The 20303-nt window shown below is 38.8% G+C and overlaps 3 protein-coding genes across 5 annotated transcripts in view; 2 read left to right on the forward strand and 1 right to left on the reverse strand.

Moving 5' to 3' along the window:
• Positions 1 to 20303, reverse strand: part of Ance-3 (angiotensin-converting enzyme Ance-3) — a 55150-nt gene that overhangs the window by 29018 nt on the left and 5829 nt on the right. The window contains exons 1-10 of one of the 3 annotated variants that reach the window (XM_069121669.1): positions 18947 to 19134; positions 17212 to 17448; positions 15057 to 15215; positions 13951 to 14047; positions 12452 to 12595; positions 12057 to 12248; positions 11614 to 11711; positions 10875 to 11044; positions 10448 to 10572; positions 8811 to 9153 (exon numbers count right to left, since the gene is read on the reverse strand). In XM_069121669.1, coding sequence (XP_068977770.1) covers positions 8811 to 9153; positions 10448 to 10572; positions 10875 to 11044; positions 11614 to 11711; positions 12057 to 12248; positions 12452 to 12595; positions 13951 to 14047; positions 15057 to 15215; positions 17212 to 17448; positions 18947 to 19024 — 1643 coding nt within the window. In that variant the 5' untranslated portion in view covers positions 19025 to 19134. Of the gene's footprint in view, positions 1 to 8810; positions 9154 to 10447; positions 10573 to 10874; positions 11045 to 11613; positions 11712 to 12056; positions 12249 to 12451; positions 12596 to 13950; positions 14048 to 15056; positions 15216 to 17211; positions 17449 to 18285; positions 18424 to 18946; positions 19135 to 20303 lie in introns of those variants that run through there. The other 2 variants (XM_069121670.1, XM_069121671.1) reach the window with 2 other exon arrangements.
• On the forward strand, positions 140 to 3324 carry LOC138184355 (probable serine/threonine-protein kinase kinX). The gene is given in 4 exon segments (XM_081833755.1): positions 140 to 168; positions 1268 to 1382; positions 1385 to 1408; positions 1775 to 3324. Coding segments are annotated over 4 exon segments (1476 nt in total). The 3' UTR covers positions 3083 to 3324.
• LOC138184279 (uncharacterized) lies at positions 5674 to 7795 on the forward strand. Its single transcript, XM_069122099.1, has 2 exons — positions 5674 to 5921; positions 6169 to 7795. The coding sequence occupies exons 1-2, from the start codon at positions 5910 to 5912 to the stop codon at positions 7324 to 7326; spliced, it is 1170 nt and encodes a 389-aa protein (XP_068978200.1). The 5' UTR covers positions 5674 to 5909; the 3' UTR covers positions 7327 to 7795.

Below are 20303 nucleotides of genomic sequence, written 5' to 3' on the forward strand. Positions count from 1 at the left end.
CAAAGTTGCGAACCAGAGAATATATTTAATCTGATTGTCGAGCCAGAGGAAGAAAGCGGCGCGATTTAAAATGGCAAGACTGCCACGAAGAACTTTTATACCGGTTTTCGTTTCACTTGTTCCAGACACGAGAAACTCAATGGCTCGTGTGATCGATGAAGATCTACGGTAAGAAAGAAACCTAAGGATGCGAGAGGCTGACTGAACGTACAAATGGAATATTACGAAAGGGACGACTAATAACAAATGATAGATTACTATAGTTGCAATTTTTGTTTGTAGCGAGTTCCGCGGTAGAAATTCTGGAACGTTCGCTCCAGAGAATAGAAAAACGTGGCTTCGTAGTAGTTCAGGGTTCGCGTAGTTTTACGATTGCTTATAGAAAGTGGTCATTCGCTTTCATCCGACGAACGCAAATAGCGTTGCCTTCCTGACGAGCTTTTCATCAGATTAATGAACTAGAACCTTTGCGTTGGTGCATCGTAAATAGATTTTCATGGTTTTTGAAGTTGTGTAAATTAGTTATTTTCTTCCCACTTTTAATTTTTTTAAATTTAGGATACGATTGGATCAGGTGTCGGAAAGTTTAAATCGTTTTAGATAACGCCGTTGAATAATTTAGTGACATAGGAAATAACTATTTCTGATACGTTATTCAAATAAATATATCGAATGATTGAAAGATTCCTGGTATTTTTGAAACCGATCAAATGTCCAATTTTTAACGATTTATAGCTGCTGCAATGAATTCTAAAGAAATATATGTTTTATACACGCGTATATATTGAAAAATAATATCGTATATGTAAAAGAAAATTCTCATCTTCAACGTGATATGCAATGATACATCGACAAAGATGAAAATATTTATTAGCAAAATTTTAGAAAATTGATGCAGCAGATTTATATGTTACGTTCTGAAAATATTAATATTTTCTAATGCTAGTTCGAATTCTAGTTGACATCGCAAATTTTTACGTTTAATTATACAATTAAAAATTAAAAGATAGAAATTTCACGCTTATTCGATTACAATTTAAGTATCTGTGAGTAATTAAAAAGGTATTCAAGCGATTGGTTATAGAAAATTCTTCCCTTCGATCGTAATTGCTTCCGTGAAAATAATATCCGGCAAAAATGTTCTAAAATTATTTCTCGGGAAATAAAACAGTTTTACGAGTCGAATAATAAATGCCTGTACGTTTCCGCTGGACCATTCCCATGAAAAACAGTGACCGTTTAACAGTGGATAATTGTCACAAGCTAGATATCGCGAAGTCTATAAAGATTTAGCTGGTCGAACAGGCGAAAGTTGTCCACCGTGTATAAATAATACTGGAGCAGCATTCGTTTGGATTCAGTGCACCTTGATCTATCACCGCGGCTAGGAAAAATCATGGGGCAACTGGTTGGTATTTTGAATCTTCAACCTTTGAGTTTCACTAAGTAGATTCTTCCTTTTCCTCCTTTCGCGAATATTTTAACGGATCAAAGGTGAACTATATCATCTTATTTCTCTTTTGAAATTTTAATCGACATTTCAATTGCAAGTAGTACTAGAAAGTACTAAATTCCAATTATTTTGATACTTTTTTCATGGAAATCGATGTATCCATCGAATCTCCTACTCATCTTGTATAAAACAATGATACACCTTGATTCGATAACATTTTCCAAAAATACGTTTTAAAAATGTCTTAAAAATGTTTTACTCTTTTTCCTATTCCATAAAAATTCAACGTTTTCAACTAATAATTATGGAATTTCTACACAGCAGCAAAGCATCATCGCGTTATTATGCTTCTCTATCATCCTAACTTGTTCCGCCACCCGAAAAGAGGACCTCGAAAGGGCAGCGGAGCTCGCGGTAGAAAAGGCTGCAGAAAGGGCAGCCGAAAGAGCAGTGGAAAAAGCGTTGGAAGGCGGAAATGTCACCACTGAATCAAAGAAAATTCGGGAATCTTACTCCAATACGCGAAAAGTTCCTTATCGCGAGGATTTCACTTACGAGAGTCATTCCTCGTCTTTAGAAGACGAAGGAGAACCAGAGGACGACACGGAGGACTGGGTGTACTCCAGAAGATTCAGATCAAGGTCGTTTAAAGAATGGCCAAGTAGAATCAGAAACGAAGGTTGGAAAAGATTTCCAAGGAGCGATTTGTCTCTGCAACAGGTTTCAGCTTGGGAAAGGCCAAAAGTGTTAACAGTTGAGAAGAAGATTCCAGTACCTGTGACTGTAGAGAAAAAAGTACCATATTCTGTGTATAAACATATACCCTACGAGGTGAAGGTGCCGGTACCACACCCTTACACAATTGAGAAAAAGGTACCATACCCTGTCAAAGTGTTTGTAAATGTACCTGTCGAGGTACCAGAGCCGTACACAGTGGAGAAGAAGGTACCATACGGAGTGAAGGTGGATCGGCCGGTACCGTACAAAGTGGAAATTCCAGTTCCCCAGCCGTACACCGTCGAGAAAAAGATACCGGTGGAGGTAAAGGTGCCGATACCACAGCCGTACACCGTCGATAAGACAGTGCCCTACGAGGTCAAAGTACCGGTTAAGGTACCACAACCCTACGAAGTGGAGAAGAAGGTACCAGTACCAGTCAAGGTCGTCGTAAATCGACCTTATCCAGTCCCAATACCGAAACCGTACCCTGTGGAGGTCGCTAAACCGTATCCGGTGCCTGTAGCCAAACCGTACCCTGTTGAGATTAAGGTACCAGTCGATGCACCTTTCCCTGTACCTGTGGAAAGACCGGTACTGATACCGATAAAGGTACCAGTGCCAAAACCGTATACTGTGGAGAGACCAATTAAAGTGGAGGTAAAGAAACCTTATCCAGTAGCAATCAAAGTACCGGTGGACAGACCGTACGAAGTGTATGTGACAAAGCCGGTACCAGTACCAGTAGAGAAACCATTCCCTTATTGGGTTCAAGTGCCAGTACCAGTGAATCTTGATTGGGACCAAGGTAGTTCTCATGGATGGAAGGACCGAGGAGATTCGAGAGAAGATGAGAAGAATATAGAAGCTAATGATGGACGTAAGAAGAGAAATATTCGATCGAGACAGTAGAAGATCGAATTGTGCATCGGGTGCATTGAATTTGTAATGAGTGATAAATTAGGGATGACAAGGATCGTATGTATTATTATATATTGTTTAAAACAAGTAGAGGATCGTTTTTCGTGTCACTTTGATTTTTCTATTTATTAAGGTAACGTTTTACCCTGTATAAAGATTATCCTCTTTGATAATCACTTGAATTGAATTGATAATCACTGAAATTGAATTACTTTTTGAGGAAATATTTAATTTATAAATCAAATTTTACTAACACTACTTGAAGAATTCAAATAAATGTATACCATCATGTAAAGAAAAATGTACATATTTTAATGCTGTTTAATTCAGTAAAACTGTTCATAGTAACGATCTTCTAGTTGTTTCGTGTAATGTAAAATGTATATTTTGACTGATTTCCAGCATCGTTGATTCTCCAGAAGCAAAGATGTTCAGGATTCTTATTTTTAGGAATAATTTAGGATTTTCTGTTTAATGTAAATAAATATGCTTGTAATACTATACAGTCTGGAGACCTTGTTTTCTTATCGGTCTTCGCGTGTTTCTCTTCCATTAGATTAATTTCTCGGGAATAATTAAACGCATGACTGCAATTACGTGAGTTTCTCACGGAAAACTTGTTAACGCTTCAATCGATATGCATATTTCTCGAATTGTTCTGTTCCCCAAGAGTAGATTCTTTTTGGGGAAGTACTCGTAAAATTTCAATTACAAAGGATTAAAAATCATTCTTTTCTGAATTTACATTTTTATGTATTGAATTGAAGTTTAGATCAATCTTCTGATCTTGTAAAATTACTATCTAAACTGCTACTTCGCGAAAAGTAATGATTATCATGAGGAAATTACCTAATAATCGAGTAATATAAGATCGTGTTTAACTCTTCTCTTAAATCCAGTAATTTAACTTCCGGCTGTAGTAAAATATTCCTAGACGTCAATAACGATGTATAATTCATATATCTTTAATTGATGATGGTAATTTAGAAACTCACGATACTTTCACGCATCAAAAATCAGCAAATGTTTCATCTAATCTATCAATGATATCACCGTATTTATTCTTTGGTATTTATTACTTCTCCCTCATGCTATTTTACTTTTAAGACCGCACAATTACTATGTAAACTGGCGATTAAAAAGCAACGGCGCGTATAGTTTTCCATCTAACTATTCCAATCATTACCTTTCCAGTTTTAGGATTAACAGTCTAGCATACAGCAAATACAGAATGTGTAGTTTGACTTCCTCCATTTCGTAACCGTACAGCGTATACATTTTCAATTTACGTTTACCAAATGACCAACGAATTATGGGCGAGAACGTATAATATTATATTATAACATACGAAATGTTCGGTAGTATACGTTACGGAAACGAATAGAATTCGGTAAGACTCTCTCGTCTTGCTCTTTCCAAGCGTAACGTGATTATCGTTTATCGAGGCGATCGCGTTGCAGCGAGCTCAGGATCTACACGATCGATCTCTCGAGTCGGACGTAGCTTTATCCGCTACCGACACGAACCGTAGGTATATCTGTGGATCCCACCCGTCATACGTTCCGTATGTTCGGTGCTCCCTCCACCATCGCTTTTCTTTTTTTTTGTTAATTCTCCCACCGCGAGCCTTCTTCCTTCCTCACGCTCTCTTCGTTCGACGAAAGAGGATTTCGCCGCAGACCAGAGGATCTACAGGTGATGGAAATGTCGCGCGTCCTCTTACGGGGACCGGAAATAGAGGGGTCAATCGCCTTAGCGAGAAACTTTGAAGTATGACAGAGAGAAGGAGAAAGAGAGGAGCATTGGACTAAATATGAATTCGCCAATCCACTGGCGTAAAATAACAAGATCTTTTAGAATTGCGTGGTTAACACGATTATTACAGCAAAGGTTGTCAACAATAAGTAGCGTTGTATATCTTCTAAAACACGATTTACATCCTAAAGCTCCAATTTTGATAATTGCGCGATGCCAATCGTGAAATCCTCAAATATCTAATTTCTAGATTTAACTGTGAAATTCTCAGGTACCAGCATTCGGGACAAAACTAACGATAAGTAAGTACTTAACAATCGTTGAAAATTTTCGTAAAAAGAGAAATTGAATTACTTGCTGCGGGTTCGTCTTAATGGAAGTCAATCGATGATGAAAACCAAGGAAAAACAAGGAAATGTAACAGAACTGTTAGGCAAACTGCGTTTAGGATTCTGATCAGTCTACCGTGAACATTCTCTTTGTACGATAAAATTCAGCAAATATGTCAGTTAGTTATCGTATTCCTCCCTAATGTGTCGTCGATCGTCTCTATAATCTCTACCATATTTGCACCACAGGTTTCACGTATTTTCCTACTGTTGGTTCTCTGTTATAATCTGTGTAAGATGTAACTACAGTTGCAATCTACGCTAAACTCGGTATCGTTTCGATGTAATCGATCGATTTAGAGATAGAGGCGCGAATCGAGGCAGGAGGGGAACTTGATAAACACTTGTACGTCTTCCGCGCAGTGAGCGTTTCCTTTCACCCTGGAAGAGAATCCGTGGTCGTAGCTACGCCAGTGCAACGGGTTATGGAAGCAAAGTTGCGGCCGGTTGAGATTTGAAAAAATGCTATAACGTCGCGCGCGTCGAACAAGCGGCCGGTCGCTCGCTCGCGCGCCACACGAGTGTGTTTCACTTTTCCGCGAACGTAGCGCGAACAGGGGGGCTCGCGATCGATCCATAGTCGGGGGAAAGCGGACTATAAAGTCGGTGGCATCTTGGGGGGAAGTATCCAGTAAAGTCTGGACTTCGCCCAGATATCGGAGTGCCTGTAAGACATGAAATTTTTGGTGAGTACCGACAATCAACTATCCTTGAGAACCAGAGAATCAACGTTGAACAGAATTATAAGATAGAGTCCTTTAAAAGCGAAGAACATCGAATAAAATACTTGAATAGAATCCTTTAAAGGCGGAGAACTTTGAAATTTTTTAATTCTTCTAGACGATACTATTTATACGATATGATAAAGTTTCGAACTGTTTCGAACACAAAATTTATGAAAAAGATAGGATAGGAGTAACTATTTCATTTCAGATTCCTACGATATTGTTTGGCCTACTGGCCACAGCGGTGTGCGAGAAGGAAACCACGAAGAACGTGGCAGCTCAAGAATCTAACATAGAAAAGAAGCAAGAGAAACGAGGACTCAGTCATCTCGAGGGAGGCATCGAAGGCGGTGACTACGGCGGAGGACATGAGATCGCTCTGTCGGGAGGTCATGGCGGTGGATACGAAGGAGGTGACTATGGTGGTGGCTACGGCGGTGGTTCTGGTGGAGGCTATGGTGGTGGCTACGACGAAGGTGGCAAAGTAAAGGAAGTCACGATCGTAAAGAGCGTGAAGGTACCCTATCCGGTCGAGAAGAAGGTCCACTATCCAGTAGAGAAAGAAATACCATACCCAGTCAAGGTCCCCGTGCCACAACCGTACCCAGTGGAAAAGAAGATTCCGGTACCAGTAAAGGTTCTGGTCAAAGTACCGGTCCATATTCCACAACCCTATCCCGTGGAGAAGAAGATACCGTATCCTGTCCAAATACCCGTGGAAAGGCCAGTACCGTACAAAGTTTACGTGCCACAACCGTATCCAGTGGAGAAGAATGTACCTTACCCCGTGAAGGTACCTGTACCACAGCCGTACCCCGTCGAGAAGCCTGTACCATACCCCGTGAAAGTCGTGGAACACGTTCCCCAGCCATTCCCTGTCGACAAACCTGTACCGTACCCTGTGAATATACCTATTGACCGACCTTATCCCGTTCACATCTCGAAACCGTACCCAGTTCCGGTTGAGAAGCCGGTACCAGTGCCTGTCGAGAAGGCTGTACCTTATCCAGTCAAGGTACCCGTAGAGAGACCAGTCGGAGTTCCCGTAGAAAAGCCGGTACCTGTCGAAGTTAAGGTACCCATACCAGCGCCATACCCAGTGGAGAAACATGTACCGGTTCCTGTTGAAAAGCCTGTACCCTACGCGGTTAAAGTACCAGTCGAACGACCAGTAGCAGTTCAAGTTACGAAGCCAGTACCAGTGCCTGTCGCCAAACCTGTGCCCTATCCAGTTAAGGTACCAGTACCTGTATCGGTGCACAGCCACGGAGGAGGTTATGAGTCTGGAGGTTACGAATCTGGAGGTTACGAATCTGGAGGTTATGAATCTGGTGGTGGCTACGAGTCTAGTTATGGAGGGCATTAGAAGAATTAAGATCGAAAGGTCGCCATTGACACCTGGTAATATCGGCTCGACCGCCAAAATTGTCGCGTCGCCTTGATTTCCCCTTTTTGGAAATTCCTTAGAATTCATTTTCGACGCGACGAGGGTATATTTATTTTAATTATTTCTCAAAAAATAATGATTTTCGCTGGGTTGAAGAACGATTTATAGAAAGAATGAGTTGCGAAGTGGACGCTAGTTTTTGGGAGAAAGCGTTCTTCAGCCAGTGATTCATTCTATTTAGATCCTAGTGTTTTGATATCCTTTGATACCTGAGTACCTAAGAATACACATATTGTACATGTACGATGTATTGTATAAAGATTCACGCGGCGTCCGTCGGCAGAGTGACTGATTTGAGCTCAGCTCGTCGGACGCCCATATACCATGTCTTTCGCTTCTTTCTAATAAAACCAAAGAACAAAAATCGAATTTCTTTCTATTGGTTGCTTCGTCTCCTAACCAAACATCCAAAATACCATGAAAGTTAAACAAATTCTATGAGAATCCGTTTCAAAATTTCTCAAACATTCGCCAAAAACTAATTCTGAATTGAATCAAGGCCGTTAATTACATTTTTATTCGGCGGTTTCGTAACTGCCTTTTCCTTCTTAAGGAGAGCGTCCAACTCGGAAAATGCGATAGCATCACCGAATCGACTTTCGCGATGCGCGGTAACGCAACGTTACGTCCGTAACAAATGGTTCCTGGAAAAGTTGGAAAGTAACCGGTCGGTGGGCAAGAACGATTGCTCGCGAATGCGTTAACACGGAAGCGATCTGATGATTAACGCAACAAAAAACTGGCCAACAATTAAGCTGGCCGTGGTCGAAGTAAGAGAAACTTTCATCGAACATGCATACGTAACGATGACGATGGACGAGCTGAAAAGTTTCAATAACTGTTTAAACAAAACCACGTGCTTCTTTGCAGAGGATCGTTAACACGGAGAAAGCCTCTTTCTCCCAATGTATCGATGATACTACGAGACGAAACGCAGTTGGCAACGAATTAAGAATGATCAGAAGTGAAATCGCTCCTTATGGTTTTCATAAAAGGAGAAATCTAATTGGTGTCGATGTATATGCGCGTTTCGTTGATAAAATATTATTACGTTTGAGATATTTGACTCTTATTGTAATATGAGGTATGGATTAAGGAGTTCGGTGATTAGATTTATCGGGAGCCACCAGAAGAGATAACTGATACTCTGATAATGTTATCGATATATCTGTATATTTCGTTGATTTCGAATAAAATTTGATAAAATTCCACGATATTCGTATCTCTCTCTAACAATAAAAAAGCAGATAATGAAGTTCAAAAGTGATACTTCCAATGGAGAAACTAAAAGGAATTAATATTATATTATCTGATACCTTGTCAATGCACGGTGTGCGTTGTCGCTTTAAACTTGGCGGGTCTCCAGTAACTCGATCTTAGAAACTCAAAAATTAAAAACTTACCGAATATAAGGGATGTTCGCAGGAATGTGATATTTGGCGCCAGGATCGAAGTCATCCTCAGTTCTCAAAACAGGCGGCTTAATTCCAGCGTATTGTTCCATCAATCGATGCCAATGACAATTGTAGTCTTCCCTAGTGATGTAACCACGGAAGATGTCCCACCGCCATCTCTCCATCGCAATGCTGAATGGCAATATCACCAATTTGTCCATCGCCAAAGAGAACAGGTAATTAATATCCGCTGTAGGTTCATCGATAAACTTGGTACCCAAACCGAGGGTTTGTAGATGACGAGGTGTGGCGACACTGAGGGCAACGGCTTCACCCACTGTTTCGTGGAATCCTGTATAAACAAGCACGTTTTGCTTCTAGCGATAACCATGAGGGAAAGCGACAGGTGCATTAGACAGACAAATTGTCAACCAGTAAGTATCTTCCAGTCTCTTTCACTCCTCAACGATGAAAGACGAGAGATTGTTCTTATTGAATCGTAACTTTCTTACAGCTCAATAACAATTTTATCCTGTGAGCAGGATTTTATCTGGCTTTCCAGTCGATCATTAGTAATTTTCTCATTAAACTACAGAGATAGGATTATTTGAGTCATTTAAGCTTCAAATTGCAACTGAAAATATTAATATTGAACAAAGTTATTTCCTTTTTATCAGTACAAGTTATCATATCCTCATAGAAAATGATGGTTATCGAGTTGTCAATGTAAGTATACGATACGTTTTACTATTCATAACGCTGCTACTAACGAGTCAAATAATCTATTCTCAAATGTAGATCGATTAAGAATGTTTCATAACCGAGTTTGATAAATTACAAAATTACTGAAAAATTTCTTTGACTCGACTCAAATATCTGACCGACTCGAAATACCCTATTTTCCTCTATCCTAAATCTATTTCAGGAATTGCCCGTGACCGTCAAATTTTCCATAATATCTATCCACTTAACATAGTCCGGTTATTCCAACCGACTTTCCAGGCCCCATAAAGCGACTTCGCAAGGTCACAGGCATCGTTCAAGATTTATTTTCATAGTATCTAGTCGGCGGTTAGGCGAACGACCGACTGGCGGAACGGTGAAAGCGCGATTATACCATAATAAAAATATTTTAACGATCTGGCGTACGGATTAGAGAGTACTCGCACATCCATTCGGACACACCGGGCCGGTACTCGCGCGAATCCGCCTCGACCGTATCGTTCTCGCTCTCGCTTTCGCGCTATTAGCCGTAAAAGTTCCGAGTGGACCGCCTACCGGAAGTCGAGGAGCGGACCAGACTTATGTAACGACAGCGACTTATGTCCATCGTGCTATCGCATGTCGTTCCATCGTTTCTCGTTCATGAACCTACCGTCCGTTTTTATAGGCTTCACTATCGTGTGTATTCCTCGTTTGTTCCATTTTCAGAACATCGAAACGTTTGTATTTCATTTAATGACGCACGATTTCCGGGTGGTCGATATTCGATCGTTTGAAAGATCTTTGAAAAGGAAAGAAAGTAAGTCTGTACGTTTGATTACCTTCTTTCAGTAGTTTGCGATGGATTTTTTTAAAAATGTTGTTTTGCTTCGCAATATAGAAAATAACTGATTTGCAAGTTTGAAAGGAAACATCTACGTTACCTGGATTGGCGCCGTCTCTGAATTCTCGAGCCAATCCGCTGTAACGTAAGAAGTATTGAATGTGAGCCATTTCGTGATGTACTGTGATTAGATCCTTCATGGTAACCTTAGTACACATCTTGATTCTGAAAAAAATGAAATTAATTAGCTAATCTGTTTTTTATAATTAGATTGCGGATATTTATTTTATAACAAGCGTAAACACGCAAATATATACAGTGATGTGTATAAATGATTGAAATAGAATTCTCTAAATAACGTGCATATTATTGCACTTGAAAAATAAAATATTCTCTCATTTAAGTTTTAATATTTTAGTCGTTTTTAAAGAAAACTTTATCTAATTGTTGATTATCTGCAAAATATAAATGTTCACATATATAAACATTCGTAGTCTTTTTATAAGCATAAAACTCGATGAAGTTACCTGTAATCTAAACGATTGCAAAAGTCCCAAGCAGAAGCCTGGCAAATTAAAGGTCGATTTCCAGGGTCCGCGATTATGCTACCAGCCCAGAATTCAGGAGGCATGGCGCTCAGGTTGAGGGACAGATAAAATTCCTCCGCGATCCTGAACATCTCGATAGGCGTGTAACCCTAAATCAATTGCCAAAACAATTTAAATTTCAATTCCGACTAACCAAAACATGATACGAGAGCTAATTACAACTAATTAGTTTCAATGAATGTGTTCCTACGGAGCCTTATCTCACATAAAACATAAATTCATGTAAACACGCAGTGTGAAAGTCTTTCAGCATAATTGAAAATGGATAAACGCAAGAAATAGTAAGAACGATTGTAATCGGATATTCGATGCATAAACAAGAATCGGTCGTGAAATTTAAAAAATTGAATCCTGTGGTATTATTTGTAAGAGGGCGAATTCAATATTTTTCGTGCGTGATCAATGACTGAAGATTTCAAAGTTTCATGCATTACGTAACGAACAATGAAGAGAACAGAGAAAAAGGAACAGAGAATTCCAATGGAAATAGGTGAGCGAAACATTGCATTTCTCGAATCTTCGCTTACTTCACCGTCGCTTTCGAATCGTAACAGGTTACTTTCGATTCTACTAGGAAACAATGGTCGGTCTGGACTGAATTCATTAACTTGTCCAACTTAATTCTTCTGATAAGAATTACGTAATGTGTAACTTTTACCTGGGCCTGCATTTCCTGCGTCACGTCCAGATAATTTTTCCCTGGATACGGTACCGTGATATCGATGATGTTAGTCCACGATTGTGCCCAAATATTACCTGTTAATTTTCGTTATATTTTAAAATACCTGCACACCTTACGCGGGGTTTTATAATAGTATTAACTCATTCAAGATATCAATAACTCAAACGTTGGTAGATATTTGTATTGTTAATAGTTACCGCTTAAAAATGGATGTTTTTTCAACGAAAGAAATCAGTTTAGTTTGAAAAATTAATTATACAAAAATATTATTGATTTAAGAATTCGATAAAAAGAGAATATTTCACGACCAGGGCCATGAATTTGTCAAGATGTAAGTCATAACTACAAAAGCTAACCTAATTAGGAACAACGTTGTCAAAATACATTGATATTGAATGTATTAAAAAACATGTTAGTACCAAGAATATGAGCTGGAAGAGGAGCATGAGTGCCGATTTTTTCAGGTCCATACAGGTCCCTCAATTTCCTTCGAACGTACGCGTGTAATTCTTCGTAAAGAGGGCGTATCATTTCCCATACTTCATCGATGTCTTGTTGTAGGTTTGGAGATTCATAGGGGAACATCCAATATTCGGCTGCATCAGTGAAATCTGCGCAGCGATACATTCTTTTATAGTTACCGATTATTTCTGCAGGATATCTTTAATTCTTCGCGTTCAGCTTCTAAATTTTAGTGCAAAAGCTATCCGAAAAAATGTATTCTACTACGCTTAAAAAAAGAAAAACAATTTTCCTTGCAAGCTAGGAAATTAAACTTTAAAAAGTTAAAAGTAGCGTTTATTTTCGAACATACTATTCAATCTAGCAGCTTCATTGTTTAACGTGACGAGTTGTTGATAGAGGTCCTTGATCCTCATCCCACTTCGTCTTCTCCATTCTGCCCAGACATACTGCAACTCATCCCAATTGCGGCTTTTCGCCATGATCTGCGATATATCTGCGAAACAACATTATTTCGGAATAAACGGCCAAGCATCTTCATCCGCGACGATGAATAAGTAAACCGTCTATTTATAGAAGCGTCTCTCTGTTCGATTACGATTTTCACCTCGAGTAGCTTTCACGATGATCGTGTGACAGATTCGATTCTGATGGTTTGTTGCAACACATGTGATCTAAGCTCCATGCAAAGCTGATTACCGCAATGATTAAAGAAATGTAAGATGGAGTTGATCTGCATAATTTTAATGTAAATGATGAACGAGATCCAGCTTCGCGGTCTTATTCATAAGCTTGCAGTTATCTTTTAATGGGATCGTGTTACGTATTCGTCATTAAACAGCAATTTTACACGAGCAACGATTTTCTGAAACTATGGGGAAGTTCTATAAAACGATTGGCTGAACGACAGAGCGCTTGCCGATGAAATCGTTGGAAACTTAAGAACTATTACGCATTTTTCTCTTTCCGCGTGTTATGCGCACGCTCGTTGTTACAGACTGAATCCTGATCGAGTAAATGAACCGTAAAGCAAGTAGAATCGCAAGGAGGATCGTAAACTTCCGTGTTTCTAAATACATTGCTCTTTGGGCGTTGATTGCCTCGTGCGGTTTACGAGGCGCCATTTAGTATAACTAGACGCTTGAAAAACATATTTCTTAATCATGTAACGTGAGAAGAAATCGTTTCTACAAGATCCCAGATATAAATTAATTTATTAATCCTTTGAGTGACCTTTAAAACATCATTGGCATATTCCATAGGAAATTGCACTTTCCATCGATACGAAAGCTGCATGAAAATGGCTTCCGCTAGAAAAAGGGAAAATTTAAAGGAAGAACGTAAGTAATTCAAGAAGAAAAAAGAAAATTAAAGTGCATCACTGTATGAAGATCTGTGGAATATCTGTAGATTCTGTGGGAGATCTCCGATATGAATTAATTTATTAATCCTTTAAGGAGAGAAACAATTTGCCAAACAATATAAACATTTTCTATAAAAAAAATTACTCGCTGAAAAGGAAAATTTCTAGAAAAGCTTCACATGAATAATTCAACCAAGAAGAACAAAGAAAATTAAAGAAGAGTATCGTGTAGAGAAAAAATTGCAAATTAAATCGCGATGAATTTTCATGAAACCCTCTGCGAATCTCTTTGTGATGCCGCCTCGATGTAGTATGTTGAAATATTCATCGTTTAGCCGTTTTACGATTAGAGAGGCACTTTCTTGCGCGTAACAGTGGCCGCTTACGCATACCGTGGAAATTTCGCTGGCTGCAAGCCGTGAAAATCGTATCGCCATCTATTTTCCCCGATTCGGACGACTCTCGAGTTCTCAGATGTTATTCATTACCTGGATACAGCCGCAGCCCGCACCGGAAGGGATCGTTGTACGCGCAAATGCTAGCATCGTTATACACTGCCAGCATATCGTTGATCACGCTATTGTACTGAAAAAAAAAGGGGAACAATAGGCATGAGAAGAGATCCATGTGGAAGCTTAACTATCGCGAATTATGAGCAAAAGATTTTAATATATAATAAAAAAAGAAAAAATACGTTTCGGTTTATTCGATCTTTTGTTTAAAATACAAGAAAGACTAAACTTTGATTTTTGATTTTCTATTGATTAAAAATGATAATCGGAAAATGTACTGATGGAAGCTGTTTCAAGTCATCAGAAGTAACAGAGAATTTTTCAAAATTCTCGATACGAAATGGAGGAAACAAGAAAGTTGTAATTCACTAAAAAGAAGAGACGAATAAGAGAAGGAATAAAAGTAATAGAGAGAAAACATTAGAGAGGGAAGCGAGAGAAAAAAAATTGAGGAGACGTTATTTCCTGTGTCTCGATGGATAGAACGTCCTGTAGCTTATTTTTCGTTCCGTCTTGTTTCCGTAATCATTTATTTTTAGAAAATGTAATCTATTATGGACAGATACTTCCTATTTCTTTGACCGAGCCTGTTATGTGACGAAAGGAAGTACGTGATAGAATAGATTTGCTTGTTTTTCATTTATTGCTTTGGGTTTCCTTTCTTGCACGATAGTTGAACGCCTTCCTTTAGCGTGAATTGAATCGATTACGAGGGAGCAACTGTTTCATTTTTTGTTTGCGTATTATTAATGTTTCTTGTATGGGAAACTAGTTAATAAAATGAAGTTACGTCGAGTAACACAATCTAGTTAATTCTTTCACGCGTGATGTCGCGTATATGAAACGTTATATTTTAATGTGTTATTGTACAAATAGGTTTGTAAGTTGTGTAATTTTAACGCAAACTATATAAATGATAAGTATAATTTGTTTACGGTGAAACTAGCCTCAAACTTTTGTGTATTATATCTTCTTTACAGAACAAATTTTTCAAATTACGAAACCATACGCTAAACAATTATTACGCTAAACAAAAATTGGGTCTTGATGGGATTAGCAGTACATATTAAGTAGTTATTTACTCTGTCCAATTGATCCGGTGGTAACGCCGATGGTCCAACCACAGATAAATATCTGAGACGTCTTCTGACTACGGGATCCCTAATGTTATCCTTATCGATCTTCGAAATCAAGAACCAGGCTTGATTTTGAAAGTCTGCGTATATTCTCTGAGCTTCCAGCTGCGAAGAAATATTTCTATTTCAATAAACATTGTTAAAATGAATATCTTAATATCATTAATCTTTTAATATATTTATTCATTCGATGACAGGCGTAATTTGTGTTAGAATATCCAAGTCTTGTGTTGAAGAGCAAGGTAGTAATCGGTACGAAGGTGATCGTCCGAGCGAAACTGGTTCGATGTGCAAATCAACCAACGCCAGGTTTACCGTTAGAGATAAACGTTGCTATCTTTACTCTTCCTGGGATCAGAGATAGACGAAGGCGCTGGAGGAAAGGAAAATGCTCGAGAAAGTGTATACGAGTTTCTTTATGGGTCACTGGGAGTCGTTCAGATAGCGTAAAGCGTAGAGGAACTCTAAATAAAAGTAAAAGTAGAAGAGTGCCCCGTTTCCTTTTCACTTTAGATGTATCGATAACGAACGGCAGAAACGAAGAAAATTCTTAAACGAGTTTTTCTAGAATGTTCAACTAACATTTATGCCTTATGCCAAATAAAATTGATACTTATTTTTGAACTAAATATTTTTTACCGCGTTGGTAACAGTCACCTGTTCTCACCAAACATAGGATAATTCTATTTCGAAAATTAATTACGTAATATAAAATTATGGTGTGACAAAATTATGCTAGTTTTTGAATATATAAATATCCAAAGGACAATGCTCATTGTAATGCTTGATAGATGAAATAAATCGCTGCTGTAGTTTCAGTTTTTTAGTTATGTTCGTAAGAATTTAATTGGCATAAATTTATTATACGATATACGGCCTAATTATAACGGAAGCGTCACTTTGGATATTTTGTAAATTCATTCACATTATACGCGCTCTGTGCATCTTTGAACGCTTAAATTTCATACAAATACATTAAAATTCCCAGTCTCATGAGAGACATATCAGTATTAAGCAACGTCGAAGAATCCCATGCACGTGTTTCACAGTAGGTCGCATACTGACGATACACGGGTTTCCCTAAGCTTCCAAGAATAACAAAAAATAATATGAAGAAACGAGGCAAGGATAGCCGACGATTATCATTAGCATCACGCGAATGTCTAGCGGATTTCGCGTTGAAGGCTGAAGATTTCCGTTCTAAGTTCGTTTGGACTGATGTTCCGTTGCGAAATCATTCAGGACACACCGATGGCACAATGGCAACGACTGGGAACGTTTCCCGCGGAGGTGTTCGGCCCCTCAGCGGACAATAAAGGCCGGCTACCGTCGAGGAAATCCCCGCGTACACGCGAAATCGCGATTCTCTGCGTCCTGACAGCCACGATGACGTTCCACGGTCTCACGAGCCGAATCATAGAGCAGGTCGAGGTCTCAGTGCCATCGAGTAACGTCGAACGGTTGTCTAGTGTAGAATATCACATATCCAGGATTATGAAAGCATCTGTTTTAGCGTCTTTTTATCTTAAGTAAAGGACAAGTATTGCATAAAAAATAGAAAAATTATTGCACTATTCCAAATAGGTATTCTGTAGAATCTATTTTTTGAAGAGAATAGAAAATGAGTGGAACGAGATCTATAGTGTACCTCACTTATTTCTTTTTTATTCTAAATGTCTTATCGAAGATAAAAATAAAGAAACTCGGTTTTCTCCTAGGACATTTTGTTTATCTATACAATATTAGGCTTGGATTAATCTCGGGGTAGCATACTAGTCATGGAACGTGTAAACTTGAAGTTTTAAAGTTAGTTGGCTTGTTTGATTTGAACGTTACTTTAATTAAGCCGCAGGCTCGTGGGGAGACTGGTCATTAGTCCGGTTGAAATTCAAGGTCGGTTGCATTAACTCGAACAGAATTCATGGCCGTAGGTTGGTGACATTAACGAAGAATGAAAAGGTTGAACAATAAGGTGAAACTAACTCTTTTGAACGATACTTTCACGAGGTCCAAAAGTTTTTATCGTATGCGGGTATTTTGACCACGAATTCATAGAAATTGTTATTTAAATTATACATGCTGGTGGATAATTCGTATTTACCGCCTGCAGCTGCGTGTACTCGCTCACGTCGGTTTCGTAGGCCCACTGCGCCGCCACATTGGCGTTACATCTTTCGGTACCAAGGAAATCTAATCTGGCTAAAATATCTTGTAGCTCTGCTTCGGTAGGTGGAATACCTCTCCCGAGATTGTTTCGAGAGTTGTCGTTCAGAGAGGGTAGATCTAGCTGGCCGGAGACCAGGGAGAGTAAACCAAAAAGAATCCAAGCGCGCATTATCTGGAAGAAAATTGTAATAATTGAATGAAAATGACAAGAAGGGTCTAAAGTGCATTTAGCACATTTTGGGGAAAAAGCGGTTTTTAAGCGGTTTATACTATCTCATAAGTTACAAACACCTAACGTGTTAAATATCTAATAATAAACGATGAAATATCTTCAATCTGTGTGTACTAAAACGACCGATGGGAACTGTAGAACCATACTTCGCGGTTAATTCAACTTTTACCAAAATATGCTATAGATGCTTGTTCGAGGTTTCCATTCGATTAATAAGATACAACTAAAAATACTATAATATGATAGTTAGCAAGAAACTGCTTATAATGTACTGCTATCAATCACTATTGCGTCGACAGCAGACACTTATGGCATCGACTCAAACTATATTGCTATTAATAAATAGAATCGATAAAAGAGATGAAGAATTCCTTTCTATGTCGCACATCTATTCGTTCTCTTTTGGGTCAAATATTGAGAATAGCGAACCTTAGAGGGACTTTGGTTAATTTCGAGAAATTCCGTGAAGTTTCGTGAAATTCAATTGCTACCTAGTTCTATGCTAAATTCGAATAATTAATATTGGAAAAATTCTTTTATCTTTTCTGGAAAATTGTTTTAAATTACACGAATGACGACAGAGAATGTAAATGAAACCTATTGTTAGCATGATTTGAGATAACGACTACGTTGATTAATTTAATGAGAGCCATTGGCTCGTGGTAGATAGTACATTGTTTTCGTAAATCATACCGCGAGCTGTATTACAACTAGGACGTTTACGTGTAATTCATTTCTTGACTTCACGGTCACGTGTTATGTCTTCGCGTTACCTACTTCCTTTAGCATGAAAGGCTATTCATGCAGAGTAGTGGGTCATCTACGATCGCATGCCGATCCTGCCACCTTGGACGTTCGATATTCGAGCACGATCACGCGGCGCTATTAACCGACACGTGAGAAACTTGCTATATCTAAGTCACGGATTGGATTTATTATACAGCATCCTCCATCTCATTCATTTAGTACCTAATATTTATGCACTACTGTTACTGTAAAAAGAAAAGCTTGGAAATTTCCATTATCCTCTTGAAACGGGAAATATTATTCCAATATCTTGCATAAGAAGTATTCTTGGATCAAACCTTTTAAATATGTACGTGCGCATTCCAAGATTCACACACTTCTATCACCAAATTAAAAAAAAGCTCGAGGGGTTTATCGATCTAAATCAAAGGAACTTCAATTTAGCAATCGATCAAACTTTCGAACCATCATTTTTAATTCCGCGCACTTTTTCGACAACAATGAACTCGTGAAACTCTCTAATTAACAGATTCGCCGATTTATACATTGATCCTTCTAAATTTTTATCTCATTCACGTTGTGCACTTTCACCCTTTTTCCTTCTTCATCGTCTGAACATTCTGCAGTCCCTTCTCTTGCAAGTGAATCGTCAAGCGAAGTCGTAGCGCACCTCAAAGAGGGAGAGACTTACGAGACCTTTCATCCCCCGATGATGGAGCGTCGCTCCTCCGTTGAGACGCTGTTCGATCTTGGATCGAGCAGCAGGCATATGAATCTCGCGGTCTTGGAAGATGCACGATGAGACGCGACGACGATTGTTGACGAGCGGCCGTTTCGTTCTGGCGTCGCTAAAAGCTTCGTAGCCGACGCCAAGTGTACATTTATCCCTGCGAAGCAGTTCGAACGCGACCATAGGGAGGTCATCCGTAGCGAGAAGTGGGGATTCGCATGTACACCATGGTGTCGTCGTCGCATCGACAACGTCTCGAATCGTGAATAAGCGTGGGAGGATTCGAGGGAGGAAGGAACATGCTAAGAAGATGAAAGAAAAAGACTTAACCTCTGAGAAATTGGCTAAACTAGTAAATGTGATTGATGATGTGTGATGTCGTTTTTATTAAAAAATGAAAAAGACTGTTTGTATAGTCTTTGCTATAATCTGGCTTTAACGCTATATGAGTATTCATGGTACTATATAAATATGGCTGGATATAGTATGTAACTTTATGTTTATGGTAAATCCTATTTCTACTTGAAACGACTAAGTGACTTTTTGTGGTACTAGATTATTGATCACTGTAATCTCAACGTCAAACAATCCAGTTTTTACTGTGTTTTTTGCTTTATATGACACGACGGTTCTGTGAAAACATTTTTACCTCACCTACAAAATTACTATTACTTTCAGTTCATATCAACATCCATTTATGGTATCATGTTTTTCAAGTAATCGCGATATCATGAGAAAAAGTTATTGTTTCTATTGAAATAGGTGAGAATCACATTAATCGTATTAAATGAGGACAATCGAAGGAGATAAAGGTATGTTCGCGGATGAAAACAGGTCAGAGAGAAGGTTATGGAATCGAGGGCCAACCTGTGCTGGTCGATTACGAAAGTTCGAAGCTCTCACGTTGACACTCGTCGACCTCTTTCAATGAGCCTCATTGTCTTCGAGTTGAGTACGCGTCTCTTTTGCATCTCGCAACTGTTTTCCATTTATTCTTCAATTCTATCAAACCAATATTTCAATTACCTACTTATGTTAGTTTTAAAGGACAATTTTGAATTTGAGAAACTTCACCAATTTGTCGATTTCTCCAAAGAATGAAGGTCTTCCAAAGTTTCTGGAGATCTGTTAATTTTTGTAGATGATCCATTTGTGACGAAAGGGCTCAACTAGGTGGTTCAGCGGTAATCGATCAAAATTGAGATGGATGGAAGACAGATGGAGACTTTGTGGAGGATTGATTACGGTAGGATATTAGATGACATTTAGCAGAGCAAAAAGTATTATGTATTATGTGGCCCTTTCAAGAACCATTCAA

The sequence above is a fragment of the Bombus flavifrons genome, chromosome 10, assembly GCF_040668555.2.
Source record: "Bombus flavifrons isolate JBK064 chromosome 10, iyBomFlav1_principal, whole genome shotgun sequence".
NCBI lineage: Eukaryota > Metazoa > Arthropoda > Insecta > Hymenoptera > Apidae > Bombus > Bombus flavifrons.